The sequence below is a fragment of the Ranitomeya variabilis genome, chromosome 4 (genome assembly GCF_051348905.1).
Source record: "Ranitomeya variabilis isolate aRanVar5 chromosome 4, aRanVar5.hap1, whole genome shotgun sequence".
Classification (NCBI taxonomy): Eukaryota; Metazoa; Chordata; class Amphibia; order Anura; family Dendrobatidae; genus Ranitomeya; species Ranitomeya variabilis.
In genome coordinates this window covers 336467425-336489019 of record NC_135235.1, presented here as the reverse complement: position 1 = coordinate 336489019, position 21595 = coordinate 336467425, and the positions used below count along the sequence as shown (strand labels likewise).

The 21595-nt window shown below is 50.1% G+C and overlaps 1 protein-coding gene across 1 annotated transcript in view; it reads left to right on the top strand.

Moving 5' to 3' along the window:
* Positions 1–11785: 11785 nt before the first annotated feature.
* C2CD2L (C2CD2 like) overlaps positions 11786–21595 on the top strand; it is a 50660-nt gene continuing 40850 nt past the window's right edge. Inside the window, exons 1-2 of the mRNA XM_077250588.1 lie at positions 11786–12268; positions 15046–15141. Coding sequence (XP_077106703.1) covers positions 12017–12268; positions 15046–15141 — 348 coding nt within the window. The 5' untranslated portion in view covers positions 11786–12016. The remainder of the gene's footprint in view (positions 12269–15045; positions 15142–21595) is intronic.

The following is a 21595-nucleotide window of genomic DNA, read 5'->3' as shown; positions in this document are numbered from 1 at the left end:
TTTATAGTTATTTATATAGCGTCAACATATTTACAGTTTCAAACACAACAGACCTAAGTAACAATGATAACAATAATACAATAATTAAACAGAAATAAAACTACCCTGCTCGTGACAGCTTACAACCTACACTAAGTAATAACAATAACAATAATTAAACCGAAAAAAACCATCCTGCTTGTGACAACTTACAATATAGAATGAGGTGGGGGAGATAAAAACTACAGGGGAATGTATTTATAATGATGCAGTTACAATGATATTACTGAGGTTTGTCGAAAATTGTGGAGGCCTGAGGACAAGAAGGAGGGGGAGACCATGGTCAGTTGTCCTCTTGGTGAGGACACAGAAGTATAGACTGTTTGCAGTCTTGGACGCATGGCTGAGTTTATATTACGCTGCCTTTCCTGTCACCCTCAAGTTCTCAAAACTTTGGGTGACAGGCAGGGCCGTATTTAGAGTTTCTGCTGCCCTAGGCACTTTTAGTGCTGCCTCCCCCCTTTGGTGAGTATGACACTATCGGCAGTGACTTTGGCAAGAATCGCTGATGTGAAAGTAGCCTTTTGCAGCAGATCGGGCAGTTTTTCTGCATCTGCCGCGTAACGGATCACTTACGGCAACACTGCGTTCGGCCTCATTCATTCCCTATGGGATCTGCGGCACTTGCCATGATCTGGCAAATGCGGTACCATACCTGTTGTGAACTCTATTTTTAGGCTCCCTCTAGTGGTCACAAGCGGTACTGTGTAGTGTTGTCTTTCTGCAGGTTGGCTGCATCAGCTGGTTCGTTATCCTGGTTGGTTTCCTATTTAGCTCACCTGCATACTCAGTTCCTTGCCTGCTATCAATGTATTCAGTGCTTTTCAGATTCCTTGTGATTACCTTGCTCCCAGCCTCTCCAAGACAAGCTAAGTTTTTGTCCGTTCATTTTTTGATTGAATGAATGCTGATATTCATCATGTTTCTTGTCCAGCTTGCCAAGATGTGATCTCCTCGCTTGCTGGTTGCTCTAGGGGACTGAGTTTCTCCCCCCACACCGTTAGTTGGTGCGGGGGTTCTTGAAATCTCAGTGTGGATATTTTGTAAGGGTTTTTACTGACCGCACAGACCCCTTTACTATTTTCTGCTATCTAGTATTAGTGGGCCTCTTTTGCTGAATCTGTTTTCACCCCTGTGTATGTGCCTTCCTCTTCCCTCACCGTTATTATTTGTTGGGGGATTCTATATCTTTGGGGATTATTTCTCTGGAGGCAAGAGAGGTCTTTCTTTCTCTCTAGGGGTAGTTAGTTAGTTCCTCAGGCTGGCTCGAGACGTCTAGGATTTTTAGGCACGTTCACCGGCTACTTCTAGTGTGTTTGGATAGGTTCAGATTTGCGGTCAGTCCAGTTTGCCACCTCCCTAGAGCTTGTCCTATGTTTGTTACTTAGCTGGAGTAATTCGTGATCCTCAACCTCTAAGGATCATAACACATACCTCCCAACTTTTGATGCTCAATACTGTATAACAGCCACCACACATGATGCTCCATACTGTATAATGGCCACATACAACAAACTTGCAGCATGCAGATATATGAGACCTGTCATGGAAATACCACACTGCCAAATATGCGGCCTGTATTTTTTTAAATGCAAAATAGTGCTGTATATAAGTAGAGTCACAGACAGCAAAAACAGTGGAAAACCGGCCTAAAATGCCCAAACTTGGAGCACGCAGATGTATGAGGCCTTTTTTGTTTTTTGGTGAATTTAAAACAAAAAAAAGAGTGGCACAAGGCTACCACACAGAATTGTGCTACTGCGGAAATTTGATTTTTCAAAAACAGATACAACCAGGACTCAGTCTGACTTAACAGACTGTATTAATGACTTTTTTTCTTTTTGGTAAATGTAAACAAAAAAAAAAATAGACCAAGGCTAGCAGACACAACTATGCTACGTATGCCTGCTGAAATACGATTTTACTAAACCAGATACAACAGAACTCAGCCTGACATAACGGACTGTCTTAACTATTTTTTAGGGTTTTGCATAAATTTTTTTTAAAAAAGAACAAGGCTAGCAGACAGAACTATGAACCTTATGCCTGTCAATCTATGATTTTTCCACCACAGTTACAACAGGCCTCAGTCTCACATAACCGATTGCCTTAATTTTTTGGGGGGGTTTGTAGAATTTTTTTAAATGCAAAATGGTGCTGTATATAAATAGAGTCACAGACAGGAAAAAAATGGACTAATGGCCTAAAATGCCCAAACTTGGAGCACGAAGATATATGAGGCCTGTCACGGAAATACCACACTGCCAAATATGTGGCCTGTATTTTTTTAATGCAAAATAGTGCTGTATATAAGTAGAGTCACAGACAGGAAAAAAATGAACTAATGGCCTAAAATGCCTGCTCTGCACAATACAGGCTGCTACACTGGCTGCAGGGGGAGGACTCCTCCTAATCACTGCATAATAGCCTGCTCTGCACAATACAGGCTGCTACACTAGCTGCAGAGGGAGGACTCCTAATCACTGCACAATACAGGCTGCTACACTGGCTGCAGAGGGAGGACTCCTCGTAATCACTGCATAATAGTCTGATCTGCACAATACAGGCTGCTACACTAGCTGCAGAGAAAGGACTCCTGTTATGACCTGGTGGTTAGGAGCACCTGGAGTGACCTGATGGTTAAACTAGAAGACAGGACAAGCTCTGGGAAGTGGGATCTCTGCTGACCGCAAACTCTAATCGCACACACTAGAAATAGCCGTGGAGCGTACCTAACTCTCCCTAGACGCCTCTTCACAGCCTAAGAGCTAACTACCCCTAAAGATAGAAAATAAAGCCTTACCTTGCCTCAGAGAAATTCCCCAAAGGAAAAGGCAGCCCCCCACAAATATTGACTGTGAGTTAAGAGGAAAGTCACAAACACAGGAATGAAACAGGTTTTCAGCAAAGGAGGCCAGACTTACTAAATAGACTGAGGATAGGAAAGGGATCTATGCGGTCAGCACAAAAAAACTACAAAAAGCCACGCAGAGTGTGCAAAAAGACCCCCGCACCGACTCACGGTGCGGAGGTGCCACTCTGCACCCCAGAGCTTCCAGCTAGCAAGGCAATATCATGTTAGCAAGCTGGACTAGAACTTAGCAAGTACTAATAAATATATTCAGTACACAATGAACAACAAATGAACTAGCAGGGACTTAGCTTCTGCTGGAGTAGACAGGTCATCAGAAAGATCCGAGAGAGATCTGAACCAGTACCGATACATTGACAGCTGGCATGAAGTAACGATCTGAGTGGAGTTAAATAGAAAAGCCAGCCTAGCCGCAAACGAGGGCAGCTGAGGAAACAACCTCAGAACCAGCAGTTCCACTGACAGCCACCAGAGGGAGTCCACGGACAGAACTCGCCGAAGTACCATTCATGACCACAGGAGGGAGTTCGAGAACGGAATTCACAACAGACTCCTAATTACTGTATAATAGCTTGCTCTGCACAATACAGGCTGCTACACTGGCTGCAGGGGGGGACTCCTTCTAGTTACTGTATAATAGCCTGCTCTGCACAATACATGCAGCTATACTGAGTGCAGAGGGAGGACTCCTCCTAGTCACCACATAATAGCCTGCTCTGCACAATACAGGCTGCTACAGGGGGTGCAGGGGGAGGACTCGTCCTAATCACTGTATAATAGCCAGCTCTGCACAATACAGGCTGCTACACTGGCTGCAGGGGGAGGACTCCTCCTAATCACTACATAATAGCCTGCTCTGCACATTACAGGCTGCTACACTGGCTACAGGGGGAGGACTCCTCCTAATCACTACATAATAGCCTGCTCTGCACAATACAGCCTGCTACACTGGCTGCAGGGGGAGGACTCCTCCTAATCACTAGATAATAGCCTGCTCAGCACAATACAGGCTGCTACACTGGCTGCAGAGGGAGGGCTCCTCCTAATCACTGCATAATAGTCTGATCTGCACAATACAGGCTGCTACACTAGCTGCAGAGGGAGGACTCCTAATCACTGCACAATACAGGCTGCTACACTGGCTGCAGAGGGAGGACTCCTAATCACTGCATAATAGCCTGCTCTGCACAATACAGGCTGCTACACTAGCTGCAGAGGGAGGACTCCTCCTAATCACTGTACAATAGCCTGCTCTGCGCAATACAGGCTGCTACACTGGCTGCAGAGGGAGGAATCCTCCTAATCACTATAATAGCCTGCTCTGCACAATACAGGCTCCTACACTGGCTGCAGGGGGAGGACTCCTCCTAATCACTACATAATAGTCTGCTCTGCACAATACAGGCTGCTACACTGGCTGCAGAGGAAGGACTCCTCCTAATCACTGTATAATAGTCTGCTCTGCACAATACAGGTTGCTACTCTGACTGCAGGGGGAGGGACTCCTCCTAATCACTGCATAATAACCTGCTCTGCACAATACAGGCTGCTACACTGGCTGCAGAGGGCGGACTCCTCCTAATCACTGTATAATAGCCTGCTCTGCACAATACAGGCTGCTACACTAACTGCAGAGGGAGAACTCTTCCTAATCATTGTATAATAGCCTGCTCTGCACAATACAGGCTGCCACACTGGCTGCAGAGGGAGGACTCCTCCTAATCACTACATAATAGCCTGCTTAATAGCCTGCTCTGCACAATACAGGTTGCTACACTGGCTGCAGGGGGAGGACTCCTAATCACTGTATAATAGCCTGCTCTGCACAATACAGGCTGCTACACTGGCTGCAGGGGGAGGACTCCTCCTAATCACTGTATAATAGCCAGCTCTGCACAATACAGGCTGATACACTGGCTGCAGGGGGAGGACTCCTCCTAATCACTACATAATAGCCTGCTCTGCACAATACAGGCTGCTACACTGGCTGCAGAGGGAGGACTCCTCCTAATCACTGTATAATAGTCTGATCTGCACAATACAGGCTGCTACACTGGCTGCAGAGGGAGGGCTCCTCTTAACCACTACATAATAGCCTGCTCTGCACAATACAGGCTGCTACACTGGCTGCAGGGGGAGGACTCCTAATCACTGTATAATAGCCTGCTCTGCACAATACAGGCTGCTATACTAGCTGCAGAGGGAGGACTCCTAATCACTGCGTAATAGCCTGCTCTGCACAATACAGGCTGCTACACTGGCTGCAGAGGGAGGACTCCTCCTAATCACTGCATTATAGCCTGCTCTGCACAATACAGGCTGCTACACTGGCTGCAGAGGGAGGACTCCTCCTAATCACTGCATAATAGCCTGCTCTGCACAATACATGCAGCTACACTGACTGCAGAGGGAGGACTCCTCCTAATCATTGTATAATAGTGTCATGTCGGACGCTGTTCATACTAGGGCGTTCGACAGACAGCGGTAATTCCGCTTTTGTCCACTATGCGCTCAGTGGCGTCGGCTAGTTTTTATCTAGCTGGTCCGGGGTTAATTTAGCTGGTGCTCAGATTGGAAGCTGGCTCACGCCCACTGCCTTTAAATTGTTCTTCTGAACATTGGGCGTCACCGATTATAGCTTCTGTCTTGTGCTTGGTTATCTCGGTCTGGAGTGGTGGTCTAGGAAAAGGAGTAATGTATCTGGTGGTGTATATTTCCCTTTGTCATATTTTCCTCTTTCCTATACTTGTATTTGTTTTGCCCTGTGCACTTATTGTGCATTCCTGAGTGACTGCGGCGTGGTGTATATTTTCCGTTATCCTTGTCTGTGCTAACTGTGGGTATTGGTTAGTGGTCTCTTCACTGGGTGGTGGGTGGTGGTTTCAGCCAGAGGTTGTAACAGGAGACAGGGTGAGGATGGAGGCCCAGACATGCACACCATCAGTGTAAACTCTGGGAGAGGGTCAGTCAGGGTTTCCCAGAGTTTAGGGAAATCGCAGGGGCCTGGGTTATTAGCTCTTGCATACCTAGGTTTCCCGTGACACTTAGGTTTCCTGTGACATTATAATCAGACAACATTATTTGAATTCCATGGATCCCATGACTTCCGTAACCCATCAGTTGGAGGCGCTGTCCCTACAGGTCCCTGAGTTGAGGGGGCAGTGCAGCAACAGGGACTAGCAGTGTCTAATGTGCAAGCTGGAGCGGCAGGTAGAGTTGCTGAGCCTAAGTTTCCTTTGCCTGAAAGGTTTGCTGGGGAACGTAGTAAATTTGTTACTTTTCGTGAAGCTTGCAAACTTTATTTTCGTATGCGCCCAATCTCCTCAGGTAATGAGGCTCAGCGTGTGGGCCTGGTGTTGTCATTACTAAACGGGGATCCTCAAGCATGGGCGTTTTCTTTGCCTTCTGATTCTGCTGCATTTAACTCAGTGGAGAGTTTTTTTTCTGCCCTTGGACACATTTACGATGATCCTGACAGAATGGCTCTAGCAGAATCTAAGATACGCGCTATTCGACAGGGGGAGCATGTTGCAGAAGATTACTGTTCTGAAGTTCGCCGCTGGGCGGTTGACACACAGTGGAATGATCCCGCGCTGCGGAGTCAGTTTATTCATGGGGTTTCTGGAAGGGTTAAAAAAGCCCTCCTGATGTACGAGACTTCTGCTTCTCCAGATTCCGCTATGAGTCTTGTTGTCCGCATTGATCGCCGTTTGCGTCAGGGGGAGCATGAGACGCCACTTATGGGAGAAGGTGTAGGTTCACGTGAGGTTGCTGCAGGTGAGCCCACAGAGCCTATGCAAATCGCAGGGGTGTCACATGTTAAGCGTCGAGCCCCTGTGCTCAAGAAGCAGGGAGCCTGTTTTTACTGTGGTAAAACTGGTCATTTTGTTAACATTTGTCCTCTGCTAAGAAAAACGCAACGGCGGAAAACTTCTAAGCTCAGAGGGTGTGGAGGAGGCCAATCTGAGCTTATGCATATCCTCCATGGTGGTTTCTCAATGCATGCTCCCTGCCAAAGTTATCATCGCTGGCAGAGAGCTGCCAATCACTGTTTTTGTGGATAGCGGTTCTGCCACAAATCTCATTGATGAGGAGTTTACACACACAGCAGGTTTTAGGATCGAAAAACTGCCTCATCCTATCCGCGTGGTCACCATCAATGCAGCTCCTCTCTCACAGGGGGAGATTACTGAGTTTGTGGCTGAGGTGAAACTCCACATTGGGGTTCTACATTTCGAGCAGGTTACATGTAAGGTGCTCAGGAATCTTCCTGCACAGGTGGTTTTGGGTTTCCCATTGTTGTCTATGCACAACCCGGTTATTGATTGGAAAACTCAGGACATAATTCAGTGGAGCGATTTCTGCCAGGAGAATTGCCTGGCCACATGTGTGTCTGCTGTGACTTCAAGCGTTCCTGAGTCACTTCTGGATTTTGCGGATGTGTTCTCTGAGAAGGGTTGTTCAGAGTTGCCACCACATCGCTCCTATGACTGTACTATCAGGTTTAAACCAGGGGCCAAATTGCCTAAAGCAAGGATGTTTAGCATCTCCGGTCCGGAGAGACAAGCGTTAAAGGATTACATTGCTGACAGTTTGAGCAAAGGGCACATCAGGCCTTCATCCTCGCCTGTGGCAGCGGGGTTCTTCTTCGTTAAGAAGAAAGATGGCGGACTACGCCCGTGTCTGGATTTCAGGGAGTTGAACCAGATTACGGTTCGTGATCCATACCCTATGCCACTGATACCAGATTTGTTCAACCAGGTGGCAGGTGCTAAGTGGTTTACCAAGCTTGACCTCAGGGGGGCGTATAAACTCATAAGAGTCCGTCAAGGTGATGAGTGGAAGACGGCTTTTAATACCCCTGAGGGTCATTTTGAAAATTTGGTGATGCCATTCGGGTTGACAAACGCACCAGCAGTGTTCCAACATTTCATAAATGATGTGTTCTCACATGTTTTGGGGAAATTCGTTATTGTATACCTGGATGACATTCTCATATATTCTAGCGACCGTGATACTCATTTAGATCATGTCAGGCAGGTGTTACAGCTTCTCAGAGAGAATAAGCTCTATGCAAAACTTGAGAAATGTGTATTTTCGGTTCTGGAGTTCCCTTTCTTGGGTTATATTGTGTCTGCTTCTGGGTTTAAAATGGACGCCGCTAAGGTGCAAGCGGTGTTGCGTTGGGAACGGCCTGATAACCTAAAAGCACTTCAGCGGTTCCTTGGGTTTTCTAACTACTATAGGAAGTTTATCAAGGATTTTTCTATCATTGCTAAACCGCTAACTGACATGACTAAAAAGGGTACCAATTTCTCTGTTTGGCCTGAGGCCGCTGTGCGCGCATTTGAGTTTCTTAAGAACAGTTTTGTTTCAGCCCCCATTCTTGTGCAGCCAGACGTATCGAAACCTTTTGTTGTGGAAGTCGATGCGTCAGAGGTTGGTGTGGGGGCGGTGTTGTCACAAGGCTCATCCTTGAGCGATTTGCGTCCTTGCGCCTATTTCTCCAAGAAACTGTCGTCCGCCGAACGTAACTACGATATCGGCAACAGGGAGTTGTTGGCAATCAAGTTGGCCTTTGAGGAATGGCGACACTTCTTGGAGGGGTCGGTTCATTAGGTTACTGTAATTACCGACCATAAGAATTTGCTTTATTTGGAGTCTGCCAAGCGTCTATCTCCCAGGCAGGCTCACTGGGCATTGTTTTTCACGCGGTTCAACTTTGTTGTTACTTACAGACCTGGGTCTAAAAACACTAAGGCGGATGCTCTGTCCAGGTGTTTTCCGGGGGGAGAACCTCGGGAAGATCCGGTACCCATCCTCCAAAAGGGTGTTTTGGTTTCGGCTCTCACAACCGAGGTTGAGGCTGAGATTGCCGAGGCTCAGGAGGAGGTACCATCTGAGCTTCCCATCAACAAATCGTTTGTACCGCTTCATCTCCGTTTAAAGGTTTTGGCGGAGCATCATGATGCTGTCCTGGCTGGCCACCCAGGGGTCAGGGGTACTTTGGAGTTGGTGTCGCGTCAGTTTTGGTGACCCAAAATCCGACAGGACGTGGTCTCATACGTGTCAGCTTGCACCACGTGCGCTAGGGCTAAGACGCCCCGGTCCCGTCCTGTTGGCGCACTACTTCCTCTCGAGGTACCTAGTAAGCCATGGACGGAGATCTCCATGGATTTTATCACTGACTTGCCCTCCTCAGCTGGGAACACGGTCGTTTTGGTGATTGTTGATCGGTTCTCAAAAATGTTGCACTTTGTGTCTTTGCCTTCGGTGCCTAACACTAAGACTCTGGCTCAGGTATTTGTGCAGGAGGTGGTCAGACTTCATGGAGTTCCGTCTGACATCATTTCCGATAGAGGTACTCAGTTTGTGGCAAAATTTTGGAAAGCGTTTTGCTCACGGCTGGGGATCAAGTTGTCTCATTCTTCGCGTTTAATCCTCAGTCGAATGGTCAGACCGAGCGTATGAACCAAAATTTGGAGCAGTACTTACGCTGCTTTGTTTCTGATAACCAGGAGGAGTGGTCGACGTTCCTTCCTTTGGCTGAGTTTGCCATCAATAATCACCGCCAGGAGTCTTCTGGGGAGTCTCCGTTTTTTTGTGTTTACGGGCTACATCCTCAATTTTGTACTTTGAGTCAGGGGGGCTCTTCCGGCTTCCCGGAGGAAGACCAGTTAGGAGCACAACTGTCATCAGTCTGGAGGAGAGTTAAACAGCGCTTGTTGAGCGTGGGTGCTAGGTACAAACGTGTGGCTGACAGAAGGCGTGTGCCAGGTCCGGACCTGAGTGTGGATGACTGGGTGTGGTTATCCACAAAAAACATAACACTCAAAATACCATCCCTTAAATTGGGTCCTAGGTTTATTGGTCCATTTAAGGTCACCGCTGTCATTAACCCAGTAGCTTACCGATTGGAGCTTCCTACGGTGTATAAGATACACAACGTGTTCCACAGATCGTTGCTAAAAAAGATGGTGAGTCTTGTGGATATGACACCAATGCCTTCTCCAGTCTTGGTGGATGGTAATTTGGAATTTGAAGTCTCCAAGGTGGTTGACTCTCGTGTAGTGCGCCGCACCTTACAGTACTTGGTACACTGGCGTGGTTATGGGCCGGAGGAGAGGTCTTGGGTACCAGCCTCGGACATTCATGCGGATCGGCTGGTCAGTATGTTTCACCGCCGTCATCTGGACAAGCCGGGTCCTATAAGTCGTGAGGGCCCTTGGGTCCCTCGTAGAAGGTGGGGTACTGTCATGTCGGACGCTGTTCATACTAGGGTGTTCGACAGACAGCGGTAATTCCGCTTTTGTCCACTATGTGCTTAGTGGCGTCGGCTAGATTTTATCTAGCTGGTCCGGGGTTAATTTAGCTGGTGCTCGGATTGGAAGCTGGGTCACGCCCACTGCCTTTAAATTGTTCTTCTGAACATTGGGCGTCGCTGATTATAGCTTCTATCTTGTGCTTGGTTATCTCGGTCTGGAGTGGTGGTCTAGGAAAAGGAGTATCGTATCTGGTGGTGTATATTTCCCTTTGTCATATTTTCCTCCTTCCTATATTTGTATTTGTTTTGCCCTGTGCACTTATTGTGTATTCCTGAGTGACTGTGGCGTGGTGTATATTTTCCGTTATCCTTGTCTGTGCTAACTGTGGGTATTGGTTAGTGGTCTCTTCACTGGGTGGTGGGCTGAGGTTTCAGCCAGAGGTTGTAACAGGAGACAGGGTGAGGATGGAGGCCCAGACATGCACACAATCAGTGTAAACTCTGGGAGAGGGTCAGTCAGGGTTTCCCAGAGTTTAGGGAAATCGCAGGGGCCCGGGTTATTAGCTCTTGCCTACCTAGGTTTCCCGTGACACTTAGGTTTCCCGTGACAAATAGCCTGTTCTGCACAATACAGGCTGCTACACTGGCTGCAGAGGGAGGACTCCTCCTAATCACTGCATAATAGCCTGCTCTGCACAATACAGGCTGCTACACTGGCTGCAGAGGAAGGACTTATCCTAATCACTGCATAATAGCCTGCTCTGCACAATACAGGCTGCTACACTGGCTGCAGAGGGAGGACTCCTCCTAATCACTGCATAATAGCCTGCTCTGCACAATACAGGCTGCTACACTGGCTGCAGAGGAAGGACTTATCCTAATCACTGCATAATAGCCTGCTCTGCACAATACAGGCTGCTACACTGGCTGCAGAGGAAGGACTTATCCTAATCACTGCATAATAGCCTGCTCTGCACAATACAGGCTGCTACACTGGCTGCAGAGGGAGGACTCCTCCTAATCACTGCATAATAGCCTGCTCTGCACAATACAGGCTGCTACACTGGCTGCAGAGGAAGGACTTATCCTAATCACTGCATAATAGCCTGCTCTGCACAATACAGGCTGCTACACTGGCTGCAGAGGGAGGACTCCTCCTAATCACTGTATAATAGCCTGCTCTGCACAATACAGGGTGCTACACTGGCTGCAGAGGGCGGACTCCTCCTAATCACTGTATAATAGTCTGATCTGCACAATACAGGCTGCTACACTGGCTGCAGAGGGAGGACTCCTCCTAGTCACTGTATAATAGCATGCTCTGCACAATACAGGCTGCTACACTGGCTGCAGAGGGCGGACTCCTCCTAATCACTGTATAATAGTCTGATCTGCACAATACAGGCTAGGCTGCTACACTGGCTGCAGAGGGAGGACTCCTCCTAGTCACTGTATAATAGCCTGCTCTGCACAATAATGGCTGCAGAGGGCGGACTCCTCCTAGTCACTGTATAATAGCCTGCTCTGCACAATACATGCAGCTACACTGACTGCAGAGGGAGGACTCCTCCTAGTCACTACATAATAGCCTGCTCTGCACAATACAGGCTGCTACCCTGGCTGCAGAGGGAGGACTCCTCCTAATCACCGCTATGTAGACAGGCACTCTCTCTAGTGCCGCACACAGGCTCTCGTCCGCCAGTCACGTGGTACACCGAGGGGGCGTGGTGATGCAGTAGGGCACAGGTGCAGCTGTGCTGCGGCCTCCCGGTTATGTCGTGCGCTGCCGCTTTTTCCTGAGCTTCTCCTGCAGCTTAGTGCGGTGTCTGCGGCGGGTTCGGATGGAAGGAGATCCGGGCTCGGAGGCTGCGCTGCCCGCGGGCGCAGGGCTGTGGTTCGCCGCTTTGCTGCTCCTGTTCGCGGCTTCATTGCTGACAGTGTTGGTCTGGTTACTGCAGGTGACGCGGTGGTCCCGCCCCGCACAGACCGGTGCCCGGGGTCTTCTCCAGGCCCTCTGCGGTTTCCCTTCCATACGAGACAGCTGGAGCAGGGCCTGGGCTCAGGCGCTCAACCGAGAGGCGGTGAGAAGCCGGGTAAGTTGAGGACACAGCTCACTGACTGACGGCCGGTTCTCACGGGGCGTCATCTGCCGGATCGTCCTGAGAGCGATGTGAGGGGAGACGGGCACTGCCGGTACTGTGAATGGTGTGAGGGGCGCCGGGGGCTGCGGGCACTGTGAATGGTGTGAGGGGCGCTGCCGGTTGTGGTGCGGGCTGCGTGAGGGGCGCTGCCGGTGGTGGTGCGGGCTGCGTGAGGGGCGCTGCCGGTGGTGGTGCGGGCTGCGTGAGGGGCGCTGCCGGTGGTGGTGCGGGCTGCGTGAGGGGCGGTGGTGGTGCGGGCTGCGTGAGGGGCGGTGGTGGTGCGGGCTGCGTGAGGGGCGGTGGTGGTGCGGGCTGCGTGAGGGGCGCTGCCGGTGCGGGCTGCGTGAGGGGCGCTGCCGGTGGTGGTGCGGGCTGCGTGAGGGGCGCTGCCGGTGGTGGTGCGGGCTGCGTGAGGGGCGCTGCCGGTGGTGGTGCGGGCTGCGTGAGGGGCGCTGCCGGTGGTGGTGCGGGCTGCGTGAGGGGCGCTGCCGGTGGTGGTGCGGGCTGCGTGAGGGGCGCTGCCGGTGGTGGTGCGGGCTGCGTGAGGGGCGCTGCCGGTGGTGGTGCGGGCTGCGTGAGGGGCGCTGCCGGTGGTGGTGCGGGCTGCGTGAGGGGCGCTGCCGGTGGTGGTGCGGGCTGCGTGAGGGGCGCTGCCGGTGGTGGTGCGGGCTGCGTGAGGGGCGCTGCCGGAGGTGGTGCGGGCTGCGTGAGGGGCGCTGCCGGAGGTGGTGCGGGCTGTATATTATACATTGTTTAACAATGTCTAAAGTGTGTGATTTTTTTTTATTTTTTGTTATCCTGAATGTTACGTTATCTCGTGTGTTAGCTATCGTGCCACAAGTGTTTTAACATCATCGCATCACCTGTTTTTTTTTTTTTTTTTTATTAAGATGAATATGTTTTTAAGCAAATAAAATTGTCACCACTTTTTTCCTACTTTGACTACAAAATCTCGCTGACACAGAGAGGAGGTTACGACAAGCTTAGGACGATGAGTCTATTGAGGTACAAGGCCAGATGACCAGTGGATCCCAATCCTGGCTTTCCCCAAATGTATCAATGGGGCTCAGGTGACCGGTGGGTCCAAATCCTGACTACCCCAAACGTATGGGTTCAGTGATGGTCAATGGAGCCGATCTGTATTCTTTCTTTCGGGGCTGTGGGCACCTAAGCTGGCATCCCTGTAGAATGTCAAATCTGTGTCCCTCGTGATGCAGCCGTGATGACTTGGCTGTGGTCTTGTAAAGAGTCTCTGGTACCTTGGATCTCTTGGATGTCTGGTTAGTGGCATATCCCACTTATATATATCACAACAGTTGTCCTTCAAGCCAGCATCCAGAGGTCAAAAGGAAGATGTAAGGAGTTTAACTCGCATTGTTTAACTACTTAATCAATTTGCATAGTTTTTACTCCTTTGTTTTGCAAGTCAACAAGCCACAGGACCCCACCCAATGGTCACTCAACATATTAAGCAAACATCCATTGTTCCACGATCCTGGATCATGGTCTTGCCTAGATAGCAGACAATAAATTGTGGAAGCTGATATGAGGCTTACATTAGCCATTCAAAAATCAAGGTTTTAAGACTCATGTGAAAAGTGTATGGTTCTTGACCAAGTGAAGAGCAAATGCATAAATTCAAAAGTCAACCTAAAGATAAAAGCTTCCTTCTGGCTTACTGAAAATAGCCATCTGGTTAATTAAGGTAAAATGCTGTGTCATCACATTTGTTTTTCCTGTTCGATGGGGGTCCAACTGCTAGGACCTCTCAGTTCTCAGTGTCCAACACTACTACTGCTAGAGGTTGTGCCATGGTGGATACATGTATAGGAGAGGTAGTTAATGCTCCCCGCTGATTACTAGGGTGGGCATCCTCAACCCCCTGTTCCTCCATACTGAATGCTGCCTTTACGGAACATGGAAACATACCCTTATAGTGACTTCAATAGGTTCATAGGAGCTCAGAAAACTGAACAAGTGGCTTTTCCATTGCAGTGCATATATTCCTTCAATATAGCGTTTTAGTTGTCTGGCTACAGAGCATACCTGCCTGAAGGAGGTTGTGTGCCTGTACCCGAAGTGTATGAAAGCACATTTTGCCTTTTTGCTGTAGTAGGTACAATCCCAGAGGGCACAAACATGGAATTTTCCAGACAAAAAAAAATTATATTTCCGTATTATCGCTGTTGCATTAATTTATCCTGTGGTTTATGTCCAAAATAAGGTCTCCTCTATTCTTAGGAGGGGGAAGATCATGTGGCTAGCGGTGGGTCTGATTGCTTGGACCCCCACCTATCCGGAGATCTGTTCTGTAGAACTCTGAAACCTGTGCTCAGCAGCCCCATCTGTAGTGGAGCGTGTGCTCACCCGGCGAGTGAGGGCCGTGTGCACTTGGTAATGTGGCTGCCAAATAAACCAATGAATGAGGAGGCAGTGTATGAGCACCTCGTCACCATTTAGGACAGATCTGAAGACCTCGGACCTTGGGATCGTTGTGGGCAGACCCCCAGCGATTAGCAAGTTATTCTTTAGATAGGGGAATAACTGGATTTTTTCCTAACCTTTAGCATTTCTGCAATGAAATCTGCAGCCATAATCTCATGAGCGCTTGGCTTGAGTCTTGCATTAGTGGAAATTCTTTGTTTTGCTTTGTGCAAATCCTCTTTGGTATTTTCCAGTTCACATACCAGTCTGTAGAGTTTAATGTAATATTTTATTCTGTTCCCCAGAGTTCTGTCCAGATGATGTTTGAGGAGAATGTCTCCCTCCAGCCCCATGTGCACATCAGCCAGGTGTCGTGTACGAGGCGGTCTGACAGCACGATGGTAAGGATGTTCTGTCAGTGGAGCCACCATGCTGCGTTTCATAGTTTGGGCAGACGTCATGACATGGTGGCTGCAGAGCTGAGGAAAATGTAGCTTTTATTTTTCTTCTCCGTTGTTATATTGGCTTGTATAACTTAAGTTATTCATGGTAAACCCAAAGACTTGTTTCTAAGTCTGTGCACTTCTTCCCTAGTATGAGGCGACAAATCGTAAGCAGCCATCAACATCCAGGAGAAAACTATACAGCCCAACACACGCTTATAACTGTTTTCTTAGTGTTAGACATGTAATGAATGACATCTGTAATTACACACAGTCCTGCTGAGAGTAGACCAGAGATTACTCCATTTTCATCTCCCAGCAGATGGTGTGGGGGGAGGGGCAGAGCAGGCTGCACTGTCAGAGGAGAGCAGCCAACCTCTGCTGTACCGCCCCCCCCCCCACACTGACTGCTATGTGATGAAAGGTGTAACCATACTCCTCTCTGGTTTACTCTCTGCACTTTAAGGGTACTGTCACACAGTACCATTTTGATCGCTACGACGGTACGATTCGTGACGTTCTAGCGATATCGTTACGATATCGCAGTGTCTGATACGCAGCAGCGATCAGGGATCCTGCTGAGAATCGTACGTCGTAGCAGATCGTGTGGAACTTTCTTTCGTCGCTTGATCACCCGCTGACATCGCTGGATCGTTGTGTGTGACAGCGATCCAGCGATGTGTTCGCTTGTAACCAGGGTAAACATCGGGTAACTAAGCGCAGGGCCGCGCTTAGTAACCCGATGTTTACCCTGGTTACCAGCGTAAACGTAAAAAAAACAAACAGTACATACTTACATTCCGGTGTCTGTCCTCCAGCGTCTCAGCTTCTCTCCACTGTGTGAGCGTCTGCCAGCCGGAAAGCGAGCACAGCGGTGACGTCTGACGTCACCGCTGTGCTTGCCGGCTATGGCGCTTACACAGTGGAGAGAAGCAGAACGCCGGGGACAGACACCGGAATGTAAGTATGCACTGTTTGTTTTTTTTACGTTTACGCTGGTAACCACGGTAAACATCGGGTTACTAAGCGCGGCCCTGCGCTTAGTTACCCGATGTTTACCCTGGTTACCGGGGACTTCGGCATCGCTCCAGCGCCGTGATTGCAACGTGTGACCGCAGTCTACGACGCTGGAGCGATAATCATACGATCGCTGCGACGTCACGGATCGTGCCGTCGTAGCGATCAAAATGGTACTGTGTGACAGTACCCTAACAATCACTCAAGCTCTCCAGTGAGACGATTGAGGAGAGCACAACAATGTTAACTGTCCCACATAGTGAAAACGGGTCCTAAGGTGTGTGTGTGTGTGTATATATATGTGTGTGTGTGTGTATATATATATATATATGTGTGTGTATATATATATATATATGTATGTATGTGTATATATGTATATATATATATGTATATATATATATATATATATATATATATATATATATATATATATATATATATATATATATATATATATGTGCGTGTGTGTGTATATGTATGTGCGTGTGTGTGTGTGTGTATATGTGCGTGCGTGTATATATATATATATATATATATATATATATATATATATATATATATATATATATATATATATTTTTTTTTCTCCTATGCCTCATTGGGGGACACAGGACCATGGGTGTTATGCTGCTGCCACTAGGAGGGCACTAAGTAAACACAGACAGAATAGGTAAACACAGAAAGAATAGCTCCTCCCCTGCAGTATACACCCTCCTGCTGGCTCTCAGTGAACCAGTTCTTGCTTAGTGTCTGTAGGAGGCACTTGGGTCTGCTTTCAGACCCCACCGTTTTTATTTTAGCTTTTTACTTTTTATTCTATTTTTCCTTAACGGAGCGAATGGGGGCGACGGATCCTTTCTAGGTTACGATCTCCCCCAAACATCAACAGGCGAGTACGTGGAGCGTTCCTCCCGTATCCTTTCCTGCAACGTTGGATGCCAGCCCTGAGCTCATATTACGGGCAATGGTTCCTTCGCGTTCCGATCTCCCTCCATAGCAGGCGACCACATGGAGTAGCCCTCCATCTACCTCTCCTAGAGCCAGGTGCATAGCCAGACATGATATATATGGCGTCCGTGCAGCCCCCCCTCTGCATCACCACTGATATAGCGGATGACGCATGGCGGCAGAAGCTCTCCACCCCCTCCCTGACTATGGCGACGTGGATTGAGCACCGGCCCACCGCATTTACCGTGAGTACACTGCGGGGGCCGAGGCGCTGGGAGGTCCGCACCTTAAGCCTGTGTCCGTGGGTGGTCCGTAGTGCGGCAACCCCACGAAGAAGTGCAGCTAATGTTGGCGCTAATAGCGGTCGCTGCACTGCAGGCCGCAACTGCAGAGAAAAAAGAAAAAAAAAATCCCTCAATACAGGCCGGTGTTTTGGCCACGCCCACCGACAGTTAGCCCCACCCACTTCTCTAGGCGTTTCTCGTTCCCTGTGATGAGCTCCCACTTCCTGGTCTCGGCGGCCATCTTGGGACGCCCACAGCCCTGATGCTGCAGCACTGCTCCATAGTTTCCTATCACAGCCCTCAGGACTAGCGTTTTTCTCTGCCTACACTGCGTACCTGCCCTGGGGACTCAAGACACAGTACCTGGGTAAGCTGCAGAAGCATAGCTTAACCCTTCCCCTGCTAGCAAGCGCTTTCCTCCAGGCTTTACTATGTCTCAACCAAAGCCTCACAAAAAGTCTGGGAAAACCCACACTGTATTTTTCGCTGCATGTACCTCTTGTAAGGTATCATTACCCCGGGGTCACAATACTGCATTATGCACAGCTTGTGAACCGGTGACTGCTCAGGAACCACCTGTTGCTGATACTGAACCTAGTGAGCCTAGTCCCCCTGAGTGGGCTACCTCCCTTTCCCGGTCTATGGCATCCATGGCAAAAGCGTTAGACTCGTTCCGAGACCCTTCCTCTAACCAGGGCACAAATACGGACAACGCTTCCGATGGTCAGAACCCCTCATACTCCAGGGGTCATACCTTGCCAAGGAGTTCTCACTCTTCCAGGAAAAGGACTCATGCCATATCCCCAGACCATCACCGGTTTTCGGGTTCTGAGAGCTCCATTTCTCGCTCCCCTTCCATTGGGGCTAGTAGAGAACCTGTTTCAGAGGACGATTCTGACATGTCCCTAGATCAGGAATTTCATCACGATCAGGAGACTCTCGACTCTCTAATTGAGTCAGTGAATAAGGCTTTGAGACTTGAGGAGGAACCCTTATCTGAAACGGATCATTCTGTGTCCTTTAAGAGGACCAAACGAGCTCACAGAGTGGTTCGCCACTCATCCCGACTTTAAGCAAATTGTTGAATCTCACAGGATCCGTCCAGATAAACGATTCACAGGGCAGAAGCCCATGGAGTCCAAATATCCCTTTGCCCAGGATCTAAGAAAAGATTGGTCACAATCTCCCCCAGTAGATTCTCCGGTATCACGCCTGGCTACAAAATCTGTTTTATCCTCCTCGGAGGGTGCCTCTATTAAAAATCCAACCGATCGTCAGATTTTGAAGCCTCAGAGGCCGCACTCTTTCCATTTTTTGCCGCTACGTGGGTGGCTAAGGCTAAGGCTATGACCCACTGGGCTGAGGTCTTGTCTTCAGCAGTACTGGATACTAGGGTTGAGCGACCTTAGCTTTTTTAGGATCGAGGTGGGCTTTGTGAAACCCGACCTTCTCGGATGTCGGAACGTATGGAATCGGCCGATTCTACTGTAAAGTGTCTCTCCCTCTCTCCCTCTCTCCCTCTCTCCCTCTCTCCCTCTCTCCCTCTCTCCCTCTCTCCCTCTCTCCCTCTCTCCCTCTCTCCCTCTCTCCCTCTCTCCCTCTCTCCCTCTCTCCCTCTCTCCCTCTCTCCCTCTCTCCCTCTCTCCCTCTCTCCCTCTCTCCCTCTCTCCCTCTCTCCCTCTCTCCCTCTCTCCCTCTCTCCCTCTCTCCCTCTCTCCCTCTCTCCCTCTCTCCCTCTCTCCCTCTCTCCCTCTCTCCCTCTCTCCCTCTCTCCCTCTCTCCCTCTCTCCCTCTCTCCCTCTCTCCCTCTCTCCCTCTCTCCCTCTCTCCCTCTCTCCCTCTCTCCCTCTCTCCCTCTCTCCCTCTCTCCCTCTCTCCCTCTCTCCCTCTCTCCCTCTCTCCCTCTCTCCCTCTCTCCCTCTCTCCCTCTCTCCCTCTCTCCCTCTCTCCCTCTCTCCCTCTCTCCCTCTCTCCCTCTCTCCCTCTCTCCCTCTCTCCCTCTCTCCCTCTCTCCCTCTCTCCCTCTCTCCCTCTCTCCCTCTCTCCCTCTCTCCCTCTCTCCCTCTCTCCCTCTCCTTATTTTTTGACTCCGAAAACGTAACATAGCACTATGATGCCGCAGGAGCCGGAACCTATGTCATCACGCTGCCCACAATTAATTGGCTCAAAAAAATGGCGTGGAAGGCGTCATTCGAAACGCGATTTTGGCGCCAAGTTCTCCCTCTCTCCCTCTCTCCCTCTCTCCCTCTCTCCCTCTCTCCCTCTCTCCCTCTCTCCCTCTCTCCCTCTCTCCCTCTCTCCCTCTCTCCCTCTCTCCCTCTCTCCCTCTCTCCCTCTCTCCCTCTCTCCCTCTCTCCCTCTCTCCCTCTCTCCCTCTCTCCCTCTCTCCCTCTCTCCCTCTCTCCCTCTCTCCCTCTCTCCCTCTCTCCCTCTCTCCCTCTCTCCCTCTCTCCCTCTCTCCCTCTCTCCCTCTCTCCCTCTCTCCCTCTCTCCCTCTCTCCCTCTCTCCCTCTCTCCCTCTCTCCCTCTCTCCCTCTCTCCCTCTCTCCCTCTCTCCCTCTCTCCCTCTCTCCCTCTCTCCCTCTCTCCCTCTCTCCCTCTCTCCCTCTCTCCCTCTCTCCCTCTCTCCCTCTCTCCCTCTCTCCCTCTCTCCCTCTCTCCCTCTCTCCCTCTCTCCCTCTCTCCCTCTCTCCCTCTCTCCCTCTCTCCCTCTCTCCCTCTCTCCCTCTCTCCCTCTCTCCCTCTCTCCCTCTCTCCCTCTCTCCCTCTCTCCCTCTCTCCCTCTCTCCCTCTCTCCCTCTCTCCCTCTCTCCCTCTCTCCCTCTCTCCCTCTCTCCCTCTCTCCCTCTCTCCCTCTCTCCCTCTCTCCCTCTCTCCCTCTCTCCCTCTCTCCCTCTCTCCCTCTCTCCCTCTCTCCCTCTCTCCCTCTCTCCCTCTCTCCCTCTCTCCCTCTCTCCCTCTCTCCCTCTCTCCCTCTCTCCCTCTCTCCCTCTCTCCCTCTCTCCCTCTCTCCCTCTCTCCCTCTCTCCCTCTCTCCCTCTCTCCCTCTCTCCCTCTCTCCCTCTCTCCCTCTCTCCCTCTCTCCCTCTCTCCCTCTCTCCCTCTCTCCCTCTCTCCCTCTCTCCCTCTCTCCCTCTCTCCCTCTCTCCCTCTCTCCCTCTCTCCCTCTCTCCCTCTCTCCCTCTCTCCCTCTCTCCCTCTCTCCCTCTCTCCCTCTCTCCCTCTCTCCCTCTCTCCCTCTCTCCCTCTCTCCCTCTCTCCCTCTCTCCCTCTCTCCCTCTCTCCCTCTCTCCCTCTCTCCCTCTCTCCCTCTCTCCCTCTCTCCCTCTCTCCCTCTCTCCCTCTCTCCCTCTCTCCCTCTCTCCCTCTCTCCCTCTCTCCCTCTCTCCCTCTCTCCCTCTCTCCCTCTCTCCCTCTCTCCCTCTCTCCCTCTCTCCCTCTCTCCCTCTCTCCCTCTCTCCCTCTCTCCCTCTCTCCCTCTCCTTATTTTTTGACTCCGAAAACGTAACATAGCACTATGATGCCGCAGGAGCCGGAACCTATGTCATCACGCTGCCCACAATTAATTGGCTCAAAAAAATGGCGTGGAAGGCGTCATTCGAAACGCGATTTTGGCGCCAAGTTCGCGTTCCACGTGGCCGACCGACACTGGGATCGGATCGGGTTTCATGAGACGCCGACTTTGCCAAAAGTCGGCGACTTATGAAAATGAACGACCCGTTTCACTCAACCCTACTGGATACCAATCTTCCCCCCGAGATAGCAGACCTCGCTACTCAGATAGCCAGAGCTGGAGATTTTGTAGTGACCGCGTCTCTGGATGCCGCTGACTGCGCTTCTCAAGCAGCAGCAAATGCCATCACCATCCGGATGTCCTGATGTCTCAGGGACTGGCATGCGGATTCTACTTCCAAAAAGTCATTGACTTCTCTCCCATATCAGAGCGGTCGCATTTTGGCGAAAAGCTCGACCAGTTAATTTCTGACGCCACTGGAGGGAAGAGTAAATTTTTTCCGCAACAGAGACCCTCTCGGCCCTTTCGGAACCCTCAACCACAGGCTCGGTCCCGTTTTTTTTTTTTTTTTTTAAATTTATTTATTTTTTCGTTACAACTCAAACTGGTCCTCTACTTCCACATCTCCCAGTTCCGGCCGGGCACAACG